Consider the following 13,651-nt stretch of genomic DNA (forward strand, 5'->3'; position numbering starts at 1 on the left):
CGGTTTATTGAGCAGATTATTTGCTTATGAATAATGGTAAAACACTTTCTGTGTCACTTTCTAGGAGAAGAAATAGGCTATTCAGCCCATCGAGTCTGCCCCACCATTCATCATGAGCTGATCCATTTTCCCATTCAGCCCCACAACCCGGCCTTCTCCCCATAACCTTTGATGCCCAGCCTCATCAAGAACCTATCAATCTGTCCCTCAAATACACCCAATGACTTGGCCTCCACAACCACCTGTAGCAGCAAATACCATAGATTCACTACCCTCTGGTGGTTCAAATTCCTCCGCATCTCTGTTCTAAGTGTAAAGAGCCCAGGGTTAATGGATGAGCAAACACCTGTTGTATTGGGCCTGGACACAGTGGGTCGGGAGTCCCTGCTGGTGTGTAGGGTCAGGAACCATTTGGAGGGTATTTTTGACAATGGTGTGAAGAGTCATCAGGGAGATTGGCAGCAGGAGTCAAAGGAAAATAGGAATCATGGGATATTACTGCATGGAAAAAGGCCTTTTGGCTCATTTGAGTCTACACTGGTAATCACAACCAATCGCGTAATAAAAACACAATGCTGTAAAAGCTCAGCTGGCCAAACAGTCTTGCTGTTCAGGAACCTGTTGACATTTTTCCATACCTTGATGAAGGGCTCAAGACCGAAGCATTGGTTATGCATCTCTATCTTTGCTATATGAAGTATACTGTTTGACCTGCTGTGTTTCTCCAGTATTGAGTTTTTACTCCAACCACGGTCCCTGGAGGCTTTCATGTTTTACTTTACAACCAATCACCTATTTGGAATGATCCCATTTGATACCGCCCACATTCCCTCTCACCGAACATCTCCCAGATCAGTTACTCACCCACACCAGGAACATTTACAGCAACCAATTATCCCAGAAATGCCCACTTCTTAGGGGAAGTGTGAGGAAATTAGAGCACTAGGCAGTCACAGGGAGAACATGTAAACCCCACATTGAAAACCATTATGACCAGGATCGAACCCAGATGGCTTGGAATGGTTCCACTGGATGTTTCACAGTGCTGTCCATAATGTTCCAATTGCTGTTATTTTATTAGCATTACAGTAAAATCCCTGGTATCCGGCACCTATTGGGATTGGTAGATGAACCTTCCGGTTCCTTGAGATTACACGTTGTGTAATTGGTAAACTAATGGACTAATGGTGAGGCACGCCAATTTTAAACCTCTTTTTTTACCTAATTTATTTTCATCTTTTTTTTTTGCTGGGTGCTTGAGGCTGTCAGTTGCTTGAATTCCAGATGATGGTGAGGGGTTTACTGTATTACGTTATTACATGAGTCCAAGGTGAAATATTTGAAAGGAACATGAGGGGGAGCTTCTTCACCTGGTGTGTGGAGAGGGTGATGAATGAGCTGCCAGCTGAAGTGGTGAATGCAGGCTTGATTCTGACATTTAAGAAAAATTTGGACAGGTACTTGGATGGGAGGAGCATGGAGGGTGTAGGTCAGTGGGTCTCGGCAGAATAGTAGTTCGGCACAGACTAGAAGGGCTAAAGGGCCTGCTTCTGTGCTGTAGTGTTCTGTGTTTCTAAGTGTTTTAGCACAATAGCATATTGACTGAGAGGTTAAAATGGATGATTTCAAAGTCTGGTCGCAGATTTCTATTCATTAATTACAACATCTAGGTTAAGATTGCTTCGGATCCTATGACAGTTCCCTGTGCATTGTGAGTTCCAGAAGAATGTGTTAAATTGCGACTTTTAAATGTCTTGAGATGGCAGGCATGTGGCGATGCTTAATTCTATAATAATATCTGCTTCCACGTTCTCTGACCATGTCATGTGAAATAATCTCAGTATCACTCTGCTTCAAACTCTGTTGTACAATGGCTGTTCTGTTCAAGCCATCATTTCATTGTATGAGTCAGCGGGGCATTGCTGATTCCGTGGTACTTATTCCGAGCCCGCCAAGAAAAACTGGAAACAAAGGAAGGTCATTAACAATAACCCTTCAGAGGACCACAAAGTGGCATGCACATCAAAGCAATAGCGGAACTTGAGGCAAAATCTCAACATCATAAATTACTTTTGGTAATTTCCACTATTTGAGGATCTACAACATGATACAAACTGCATCATTGAAGCTGGTGGGAATTCAGATTTATTTTTATTAAGTAAGTCACAATGTATATATTTATAGCGACATTTTCCATTTTCCCCCCATCCCTTCTCCTTCTCCTCCCCCCAAAATTAAACCCAAATAATAAAAAGGGGTGTCATTTGGTTTTTATCCAATTTTTATTGACTCGATGAATAATACATATAAAATTATATTCGGTAACATACATTATACTATCCCTTTAAGAGTTGGAGGGTTTATATATGGTTCCCAGATTTTTTTAAATTGTCCAAAATTATCTCTTAAATTATAGGTAATTCTTTCTAATCTATCTATTTCTATGTACCAGTTCTGGATTTTCAAACATGTTTCCATTTTCCAAATTGCCGCTATCGATTTTTTTTTTGGTGCTGCTGCTCGACCAACTATAATAAATTGTTTTTGAGGTCTATCTAATTTTAATCGTAAGTCTTTATCATTTAAATTACTCAAGAGAAATTTTTTTTGGAACTTTAGGTATTTTATTTTTTGTTATTTGATTCAATTCATCCCAGAAAAAATGTTCTTTCTCACATGTCCAAGTTGAATGTTGCAATGTACCAATTTCTTGTTTACAATGGAAGCATTTATCTGATAAGGTGGGATTCCATTCTTTTAATTTTTGAGGTGTAATATGTAATCTATGTAACAAATTATACTGCATCATACAATACCGTATTTATTATATTTATAATAATACCATTACATAGTTCAGACCAAGTTTAGTTTTCTATCTGTATATTTAAATTCTCTTCCCAATGTTGTTTTGATTTGTACCTTTATCATTTTTATTATTTTGTAATTTAAAATACATATTTGTAATTAATTTTTAAATTATCTCTGTGTCTGTAATTATATATTCAAAACAGCTTGATTCAGGTAGCCTTACGCTTGTTCCCATCTCCTTTAAATATGTTTTTACTTGATAATAAGAAATAATTGTGTCATTTGATATTTCATATTTATCTTTCAATTGATCAAATGTCATTAAAATATTACCCAAACATGTTGTTAAAGCAAAATCAATGAACTCCTTTTACAATGAACAATAATTTTTTTTAATGGAAAGGAATTAAAAGAATAAAAGGATATATCAAAAAGATTGAAAGAGTGCAGACAAGATTTACAAGAATGTTACAGGGACTTGAGAAGGATGAGGGGAGATCTGATCGAAATTATGAGGGGTATAGATAAAATGCAAGCAGGTTTTTTTCACTGAGGTTAAGTGAGACAAGAACTAGAGGGCGTGAGTTACAGGTGGAAGGTAAGATGCATCACTGCAGAGAGTGGTGAAAGTGTGGAACGAGCTGCCAGTTGAGTGGTAAATGCAGGCTCAGTTTTGGCATTTAATAAAAATTTGGACAGATGCATGGGAAGGATGGCAATGGTCCGGGTAGATGTCATTGGGACCAGGAAGAATAAAAGTTTGACACAGACTAGATCGGCTGAAGGTAAAAAATACGCAAGTTTAAAATTGGCGGGGATTAATTAAAACGATGGCCTGGTTAGTGCAGTACTGTTACAGCGCCAGCAAACCAGGGTTCGAATTTAAATTTTGTAATTATGGGAATTACCTGATTAAAGTGAACTTTACATAATTAAAAACTATAATACTGCTTTTAAAAAAAAATACTTGACATTTTGCACTGTCTTTTAAATGGTGTATTTTTAGTGCAGGTGTATTAGTTAGGCATTGGAAGAGTGAGTCTCAGTCAACTGGAAAATTTGTACCACAAACATCTGCGATCACCATAGGTGCCGGATAATGGGGGGATGTACTGTCTATTTATCCAAAACTACCCTCGGGAGCCGCTTCATTTTCTCTACAATTGCTTTCCATTGTTCACGGTATTTCTTTGGATGAATTTAAATTGGAAGTTTACAAGAGTTGTAGTTACAAGACAGAGTGGGGGATGAGATTCTCTGGAGATTGTCATCACACAGGGCTTTAGTCTGACATTTATGGACTGTAAATACAATGCAGCGCAAACATGCAAAATAAATCAGTGGATTCACTGGAGCCCTGGGGAAAATCAAAAGTTACTTCTCACCTGTTTGAGAGAAGCGGCTCTCCCCTTTCTGCTTTCTAAATACAACTGATGGATATGTTGGACTTGGAGGTGTGAATTCTGTCTGGTTTATTTATGTGTTGGCAAAAGCATTCCAGATAGATAAAACCAGTGTTAAACTAGTAGCAATTTCACATTTATTAAATGCATCATTAGTTAAAACCATGGAAGCTTTATGTACATTATCTTGTACTTTGCTGGAATGATCCAAAACTTTTGCTCTCCCAGCAAAACATTCTGCCTCAATACTTATCCACCTTTCTCATTATAACTCCCCTCCGCACTGGCAAAGCATGACATACACCAGCAACAACGTGAATAAGGAAGTTCTGTTCCATACTCTTTCCTTATTCTTTATAGCAATACTTTATAGCCCTTTCATTGCATCCTAAGACAAAGGAGAGTAAGGTGGAGAATGTTTCCCCCGCTAAAACTCATCTAGCTGGAGCATTCTAGTTCTCTTGAGGTCACAGATATGCTATATGTGGCACGGTTAGTGTAGCGGTTAGTGCAGCTCTATTAAAGTGCCAGTGATCCGGGTTTGAATCCGACGCAGTATGTATGTTCTACCCTTGTCTGCGTGGGTTTCCTCCAGGTGCTGTGGCTTCCTCCCACCATTCAAAACATGCAGGGGTTGTAGGTTAATTAGGGTGAAGTTGGGCGGCTCAGATTTAAATGGCCAGAATCATCTTCTACCGTGCTGCAAATCTTTAAAATTTTAACTTAAGTCTTCTGAAGATGGTCCTTAAAACCCCAATTATAAAATAAATTTAGACCTACAGCACAGTAACTGGCCCATTTGGCCCATGATCCCATGCCACCCAATTGCACCCAAATAGCCTCCACCCCCACTACGTTTTGAAGGGTGAGGGGAAACCCACGCAGACATGGTGAGAACGTACAAACTCCTTACAGATTCGAACCCCAGTCACTGGCTCTTTAACCACTACGCAAATTATTTGATCAATTTTTGTTATTTTGTTGGCATTTCTGTAAAGTGCTTCGGGATCTTGGCAAAATACTAGATTGTGAGGGTATTAAATAGATTTAACAATGATATCTTTTCTCCCAGTGCAGTGGTTTATGGTGAGAGGGGAACAATAGGGGAGGCATGGTTGGTGTAGTGGTTAGCACAATGACTTTTCAATGCCAGCAATTGGGACTGGGATTTGGGTTCGAATCCCGCGCTATCTGTAAGTATTTTTATGTTCTCCCTGTGTCTGCGTGGGTTTTCCACCCACCGTTCAAAACGTACCACGGGTGTATGGGGTGTAAATTGGGCGGCACGGACTCGTTGGCCAAAATGGCCTGATACCATGCTGTATGTCTAAATTTAAAATTAAAAAATTGTAAACAGAACTTGAGAGGCAACTCTCTTACATGGTGAGTAAATAGAATGAGGTCCCAGAAGAAGTGATGGATTTACGATATATAACTTGTACATTGAGTATATGAAACAAATTGAACTAGTTTGGGTTGAATGAGTGAGCCAAAGAGGCTGTCTCCATACTGTTTGATTCTATGATACTAAAAGCACAATTCTCGAGTCATGGAAAGACAGTGGAGGAACAGGCCTTTTGATCCACCATCAATATTGGCCGCCAACGATCCCATTTCACATTTCAGATTCATTGCCAGAGAACATTCTGTCTAATGACATCCCTGAGATTCTTTATCATACAAGCGAGGCAGAATTACCACTTAATGGTAGTGCCAGAAAAATACTATACACAATGAACATGTGTGAACAAATTTCTTTATCTAAGAAATATAAACGAACTGACTGTGGAATACAGAGAGAATTTAAAAAAATCAATAAAGTGCAAAAAAGAGTCCTTAAATGAGTCCCTGATTGAGTTTGTCATTGAGGAGTCTGATGGTGGTGGAGTTGCAGCTATTCCTGAACCTGGTGGTGCGAGTCTTGTGGCACCGATACCTCTCTCCTGATGGCAGCAGTGAGAACAGAGTGTGTGCAGGATGGCGTGAATCCTTGATGATTGCTGCTGCTCTCCGACAGCAGCATTCCCTGTAGATGTTCTCAGCGGTGGGGATGTTTTTGCCTGTGATGTCCTGGGCTTTGTCTACTATCTTTTGGAGGAATTTCTGCTTCGGGGTATTGATGTCCCCATGTCTACTGCACATCTGTAGAAATTTGCCAGGGTTTCTGGTGTCATAGCAAACCTCCGCAAACTCCTGAGGAAGTGAAGTTGCTGATTTGATTTCTTCATGAAGCCATTGGTGTGTTAGGTCCAGGAAAGATCCTCTGATAGAGTGACTCCCTAGAACCTAAATTTGTACATATCCCATTTATATTCTTTCAAATTTCCTATCAACTCTCCCAGATTCTACAACTTCCCTACAAACAAGGAGCATTGTTCAGTGCCCATTTAGATACTAAGCACATACACGTCTTTGGTAAAAGCACAAAAAGGCTGGAGGAACTCAGCAACATCCAATCACAGCATCTGCAGACTTTCATTTTTCACTGCATGCCTTTGGGATGTGAGAGAAAACCTAAAGGTGGCAACATGAAAGTTCCACACAGACAACACTGGAGGTCAGAATAGGACCTAAAGTCCCTAGCACTGTGAGGCCCTGGCTCGATTAGAAGTCCAATTATATTCTGCTTGTATCAGGAGGTGGGAAAGCAAAGCCTTGGGCTTAAGCTAAAGGGCTATCCTTTGAACGGTGGATGTGAGGACATGCAGTAGCCATCTTCAAAGACCTTCACCACCCAGCACATGCTCTGCTATCAGGAAAAAGGTATAGGTGCCACAAGACTCACACCACCAGGTTCAGGAACAGCTGCTCCCCCTCCACCATCAGACTCCTCAACAGGGCTCTTAATTTTGCACTTTATTGATTTTTTTTCTCTTTGTATCGCACAGTTTGTTTACGTTTCTCTATTTGTTTACACATGAATGTTGTGAGCAGTTTTTTTTTGCACTACCAATAAGTTGCATTTTTGCCTCACCCTCAGGAAAAAGAATCTCAGGGTCGTATGTGATGTCATGTATATACTCTGACCATAAATTTGAAATCAATAATCAGTATATGCAAAACCAAAGACGAAGACAGAATGAATCATGGTAGTGTCGACCACAAAGTGTATATAAGAAATGTGATGGTGGTTAGAACCCATGGAGGAGCATGAATGCAGAGGCCCAGTCCAATTTCTTTCACATGCTATCTGTCACTTAGCACATTTCCTCCTTATTTATCTACATAGCGAAGCACCTATCGAATCATTCCCCTCAAAAAGTTATCCCATCAACACATACTAGTAGAATCACTGTTCCATTTATCTTCTCTGGACTGAAAGAAAGCAGGGCATTGAGTTAGAAGTGAGGTTGGTGGGGAGGTGGATCTTGGGGGAATCATTCGATTCAGGTTTATCCAAAAAAAAGGCGAACTTGTCTGCAGAGATAGAGTGGTCCCAGGAAAACAGTCTCAGTTTTGACACTGGTCTAACTCCCTGATATTTAGACAGGGACGGCAATGTTCAAACAGTCTGGTGACAAACCACAGGAGACTGAAATCTAAATAGAAAGCCCAATTAAAACAGACTTTATGGAAAACTATTATTTGTCTTGTATTTCTAATGTTATCATCCCACCTTTGCACATGAGTCAAAGGTCCATGTTCAACTATTTTGTAGACAAAGGGCATAATATTATTCTGTTAAGAACACAAGAAACAGGCCCTTCAGCTCATAATGTGGTGCTGACCTGTCGAAACCTTCTCAACAATTGAAACCTTTCCTATCTCCCATTGTCCAATCTTGTCCATTAAATATCCCCATTTACCAGCCTCCCCCACCAACCCTGGCAATGCATTCCAGGCACCTGTATACACCTGGAGCCTCCCCTACATTTTCTTCCCCTCACCTTGTCCTCTGCTGCTCTCTCCCCCACATGCTTTCCAGTTAGATCATTCAAGATGAAAGATTGGCTCTGTAGTCCCGCTGCTCGATTGACCCCACTATTGACTCCCTTCAATAACCTTAGGTCGAGAGACTCAAGGAACAGGGGTTCGAATCCCGCGCTGGCCGTAAGGAGTTGGTACATTCTCCCCGCGTCTAGCCTTAAAGATACGAGCTTTCGTCCTCACTGAATCCAGTTCCAGGCCGGTGACATGTTGGAGCTTGAAATCCATGGTATCTAGTGGCCAGTGGAAGAGCAACGAGACCCCGACCAGCGGGTTTGCAAGGTGGCGGGTGCGACAGCGTTCGCGGGCGGCGGGAGGAACCCCGCGAACTGTCCCGGACCCCCCTGCTCCAGCCACTCAGTGCCGGCTCAAGACTCAACCCCGTGGACAAGTCGGTCATCTTGGGATTGAACCAATTAACCAAAGTACCGACTATTTAACTCCTTCTGGAGGGGAACCAGGTCTTTCAACAAAACCAAAATGCTCGCACCCCGTGGCCAGGGGGCGATTGCCCCTGACGTTCCGGACCCCTCCTCTCTCTCCGATCGGGTTCGGAACGGCGCGAAAGCCTTGACCGAGAGCAGAGAAACCAGCGGCGAGCGCCACTCGCTGGGGCCGGGGTGGGGGTGGGGGTGTGGGGGGGGGTGGGGGTGTGGGGGGGGGGTGGGGGTGTGGGGGGGGGTGGGGGTGTGGGGGGGGTGGGGGTGTGGGGGGGGTAGGTGGGGGGGGGGTAGGTGGGGGGGGGGTAGGTGGGGGGGGGGTAGGTGGGGGGGGGGGAGGTGGGGGGGGGGGAGGTGGGGGGGGGGAGGTGGGGGGGGGGAGGTGGGGGGGGGGAGGTGGGGGGGGGGAGGTGGGGGGGGGGAGGTGGGGGGGGGGAGGTGGGGGGGGGGTAGGTGGGGGGGGGGTAGGTGGGGGGGGGGTAGGTGGGGGGGGGTAGGTGGGGGGGGGTAGGTGGGGGGGGGTAGGTGGGGGGGGGGTAGGTGGGGGGGGGGTAGGTGGGGGGGGGGTAGGTGGGGGGGGGGTAGGTGGGGGGGGGTAGGTGGGGGGGGGGTAGGTGGGGGGGGGGTAGGTGGGGGGGGGGGTAGGTGGGGGGGGGGGTAGGTGGGGGGGGGGTAGGTGGGGGGGGGGGTTGGCCAAGGCGAACACTCTGACATGGACTAGAACCACCTGTGTCCCCAGGGACCAGCAGCATCGCTGGGACGCGAATCCACTCTCACTTTGATGCTCAATCAACTCCTTATCGCGTTATTAATTTGGTACAGTGCATGGAGCCGTACGTTGTTATATACCCCAACCCCATCCTGCACACACACTCCTCAAACATGCACACACACACAGGCACAGAAAGCACCACTCAAATACACTCACTCCACTAACACATGCACATATATACATGCACATATATACATGCACATACAGCAAACACCCATCTCTATACACACCAACACATACACACACTCTCCACTAACACATGCATTCACACCAATAACTCGCCCCATAAAAACACGAGCGACACACAGACACACACACACAGACACACTCAGACACACACACACAGACAGAGACAGATAGACACACACACAAACAGACTCACACACAGACACACTCAGACACACACACACAGACAGAGACAGATAGACACACACACAAACAGACTCACACACAGACACACTCAGACACAGACATACACACACAGACAGACACACTCAGACACAGACATACACACACAGAGACAGATAGACACACACAGACAGACACACACACACAGACACAGACAGATCCACACACACATACAGAGACACACAGACACAGACACACACACAGACAGAGACAGATAGACTCACACACACACAAACAGACACACAGACAGACTCACACACACAGACATACACACAGACACACACAGACAGATCCACAGACAGACAGATCCACACACACACATACAGAGACACACACACACACACAGAGACAGATAGACTCACACACACACAAACAGACACACAGACAGACTCACACACACACATACAGAGACACACACAGACAGACACACACACACAGACAGACACACTCTAAAGACACAGTCACTCTAAAGACACAGAGACACAGTCACACACATACACAGACACAGGCGGACAAACGCACATTCAGTAAAGTGCCCGGGAGTGGGAGGTGGATGGAGAACTCACCGGGAAGAAGGAGCGTCAGAAGCAGGTACAGGGCGACTGGTTTCAGGCGCTGCCAAGCCATTGCTCCCCTCGGACACCCGCCGCAAACTGCAACAAGCTCCGCCGGCGCCGCCAATCCCGTTTCAGTTGAGACGGAGCCGCGATCCGCATCGGCGTGGGAAGCGAAGGCGAAGAGCCCGGGGAGGGGGGGTTCCCTTCCCTCTGTTCCCCGGCGGCTGCCCTGCCGACAGGGACGGACGAGCCCTCCGTCAGCAGCCGGTGGAGCGCCCGCTTAACTCGGACGAGATAAAATCCGTGCAGATGTTCAAAGAGTCTCCAAGGAACTTTCGGTGCGTGGTCTTTTTCCCTCGCTCTGTCCAGACTGGGGGGGCAACGCACCCCCCCCCCCCCCCCGATTCACCGCAGGCTCTTGCCTCTGCCAGCGGCTCGGGGCATGTGAGTGCAGCGGGGACACCTCCCCATTCCCGGGCTGGAGAGGTCGGGAGGTGGAGACTCTTCAGCGCGGCATCAAAGAGATGCATTTATGACCATCCTCCTTCCTGCTAAGAAACGAGATGCCCTTTTATTGGTTCACAGCTTCCACTCTGAGTGGGTGCGGAGAAGGATCTCAGTCCCAACAAAGTTTTATTGTGATAAATGAGCTATATCTTCAAAGCAGGTTTCCGCGTTGATTAGGGAAGACCTTGTCTTAAACTTGCTCCTTAAGATTCAAGAGTCCTTTATTGTCATGTCATAAAAAACAGGGCAAGATCACACGGAATTTGCTTTGGTCTGCCCGCAGAAATTGCTGGAAGCGCCTCATAGAGTCAGAGAAAGAGTTTCCCCCTGTTACGAGCCCAGGGGACCCCAAAACCCAGCAGCAATAGATATTCACCAAGACAGAGTGACTGAAACAAAAGTGGCTTTTAATTCTCTTGAAACATGAAAATAGGATCAAACTGATCACTAGTGACTTACTTAACCTCACAACCCCCTTCTACTTCTGAGCCCACGTGTATGTAATGTGGGTGTCAGTTCAGAAAAGTTCTTTGATTCACAGTCCAGTCTCACTTCTCATTCCTCCAAGTTCACTGCTTAGACTGTGCAATTTAACTGTGCAATTACTGTGAATAATTTAACATTGATTAAGTTCACCAGGCTTTGCTGCTTGAAAGGTTACTGCTCAGGAAGGTGCTTGTCAGTTTTTAGAGAGAGATTTGTTGTTCCTCTTTATCAGTCATTTCAGTGTCTTACTGGCGAAACTTGTCCCTTCAAGGTTCTCCTCTTTCTTTCAGGTCATCACAGAGTTCCTTTTTGTTTTTCTTTTTCCAAGTGAAACATTAGACAGCCAGTCCTCTCCTCTTGCATGAACCACAAGGGCTTTGACCAGGTTGTCTTCCATATGGGGCTTTCCACAAGCTTGCCAGCTTGTTCTTTTCCAGTCCCAGCTTCTTTTGCTGGCTGTATCGCTGTACAAGTGGTCTCTCTCTCGCTCTCTCTCTCTCTCTCTCTCTCTCTCTTTCTCTCTCTGTCTCTTTCTCTCTCTCCCCCCCTCTCTCTCTCTCTCTCTCTCTCTCTCTCTCTCTCTCTCACACACACACACACACACACACACACACAGATAAAAGCCCATTTGATTCTCTCTGCTTGCAAAACCACATGATCCTCTTACAACAGCTGCAGACAGAAGCGGCTCTGACAAACTCTTTCATCTGTTTCCTTTTGTAAACAATAATTCATTAGTGAAGTCTCTTGAGCACTCTTCAAAGCTCTTGCAAAAGCTGTTGGCCCTCACATGTCTAGCATGGAGCAGAGCTCCAGTACTTCAAATAAGATCTGTTTTAAAATGTTTGTATGTGACCTACTCTAACAAACCTTTCCCAATTTATCTCCCAAAAATATATCTATATACTCTGTCACACCCCAGAGTTACCAAGTATCAGTGGATTTGCCTCCAGCTCCTGCAGCCCCCTCAGCCACACAGAGTCCAGTCCAAACTATCAGCAGCTCCCTGATGGGAACCTCCACATGAACAGGAAACCATCCTGGTTCCAATACCTGGTACCCCCTTCAGCCAGTCTAAAGCCAGTCTCCAGCATTCATTCTGAATAATACATAAAGAATGAAAAAAAAATCTGATCACATACTAAATCATAACCACAATCTTACATTGACATAGCGCCTCAACAATAAACATTTCTCGAGGTGCTGCACAGAAACACACAAAAACTTGGCTAGAGAGTCGGCATCCTAGGAGTATTTTTGAGGGGGAGAGAGGAAGAGAGACGAAAGCAGGATGTCCCAGAAAGATGAGCCTTAGTGGGCGGAGGCAGGTAGGTGGTGGGAGATTAAATAAAATCAGGGTTTGCATTGGAGGGGGCAGATTTGTCTAAATAGGCAGGGGGAACTGTAGAGACAAGGGTGAGACAAGGGTCGAGGTATCGGGAGCCAGTGGATATCTAGTGGAATGGGTGCTGTGCCCATGAGATCTGAGGGGAAAAGGATTGTCTACACAGAGAATGAAATGTAATGAACATTTATCAAGCAACTCAATTGGGATTCCTTGCTTCTCTTTTTGAAGGAGTAGAAAAACCGGCATGGGTCAAAATAGAGTTAGACAAAATAGGAAAGAAATTAGCCAAGGAATTCATATACAAATGGGATTTAAAATTATTTACTGGGGTAAAGAGCCACTATTGTTGAGACATTTGAATATTGTTTGGAATAAGAAAAGACAAATTGGAATAAATCGAAATATATCGCCTTAGAAGCCTTTAATTAAAAATCAGATTATACCTTTACTAAAGGATAATTGATGTTTAACTATCTGGTTCAGTAAGGGTATTAAAAATATCAACATTGTTATGAACCAGGTCAATTAATGTAATTTGAACGATTGATGAATAAATATGGACTACCTACTAATTGAGAGAAAATTTAAGGATAAATTAGAAATGTGATTGCCCATTAAAAGGATAAATTAGAAATGTGATTGCCCATTAAAAGGATAAATTAGAAATGTGATTACCCATTTGTAGTGGGGTGGAAACTCTTATTAGGAGAGGAAATAGAGAAAAAAAAGATTTCTGCAATATATTTTTTATTGCAAAAAGGAACTATTAAATAAGGAGTGCATAAATCCAGACAGAAATGGAAGTTGGATCTGAATATTACAATTGATGAGCAAAGATGGTGAAATCTTTGTCAGGGTAGCATGACTGACACGTTGAATGTAACGTATAGAGTAGTTCAATATAATTTTTTACATCAGTTATATTTGACGCCACAAAAACTTTAATAGAATGAAATCAGATTTATCAGATGAAAGCATTAGGTGTGGTGAAGGGA

The 13,651-nt window shown here is 44.0% G+C and overlaps 1 protein-coding gene across 1 annotated transcript in view; it reads right to left on the minus strand.

The window, feature by feature from the left end:
• The window catches only part of LOC138755790 (protein APCDD1-like), a 46,329-nt gene extending 35,490 nt beyond the window's left edge, over positions 1-10,839 (minus strand). The window contains exon 1 of the mRNA XM_069922418.1: positions 10,325-10,839. Coding sequence (XP_069778519.1) covers positions 10,325-10,385 — 61 coding nt within the window. The 5' untranslated portion in view covers positions 10,386-10,839. The remainder of the gene's footprint in view (positions 1-10,324) is intronic.
• Positions 10,840-13,651: the final 2,812 nt, after the last annotated feature.

This window comes from Narcine bancroftii, chromosome 2 (assembly GCF_036971445.1).
Source record: "Narcine bancroftii isolate sNarBan1 chromosome 2, sNarBan1.hap1, whole genome shotgun sequence".
NCBI classification, from domain to species: domain Eukaryota; kingdom Metazoa; phylum Chordata; class Chondrichthyes; order Torpediniformes; family Narcinidae; genus Narcine; species Narcine bancroftii.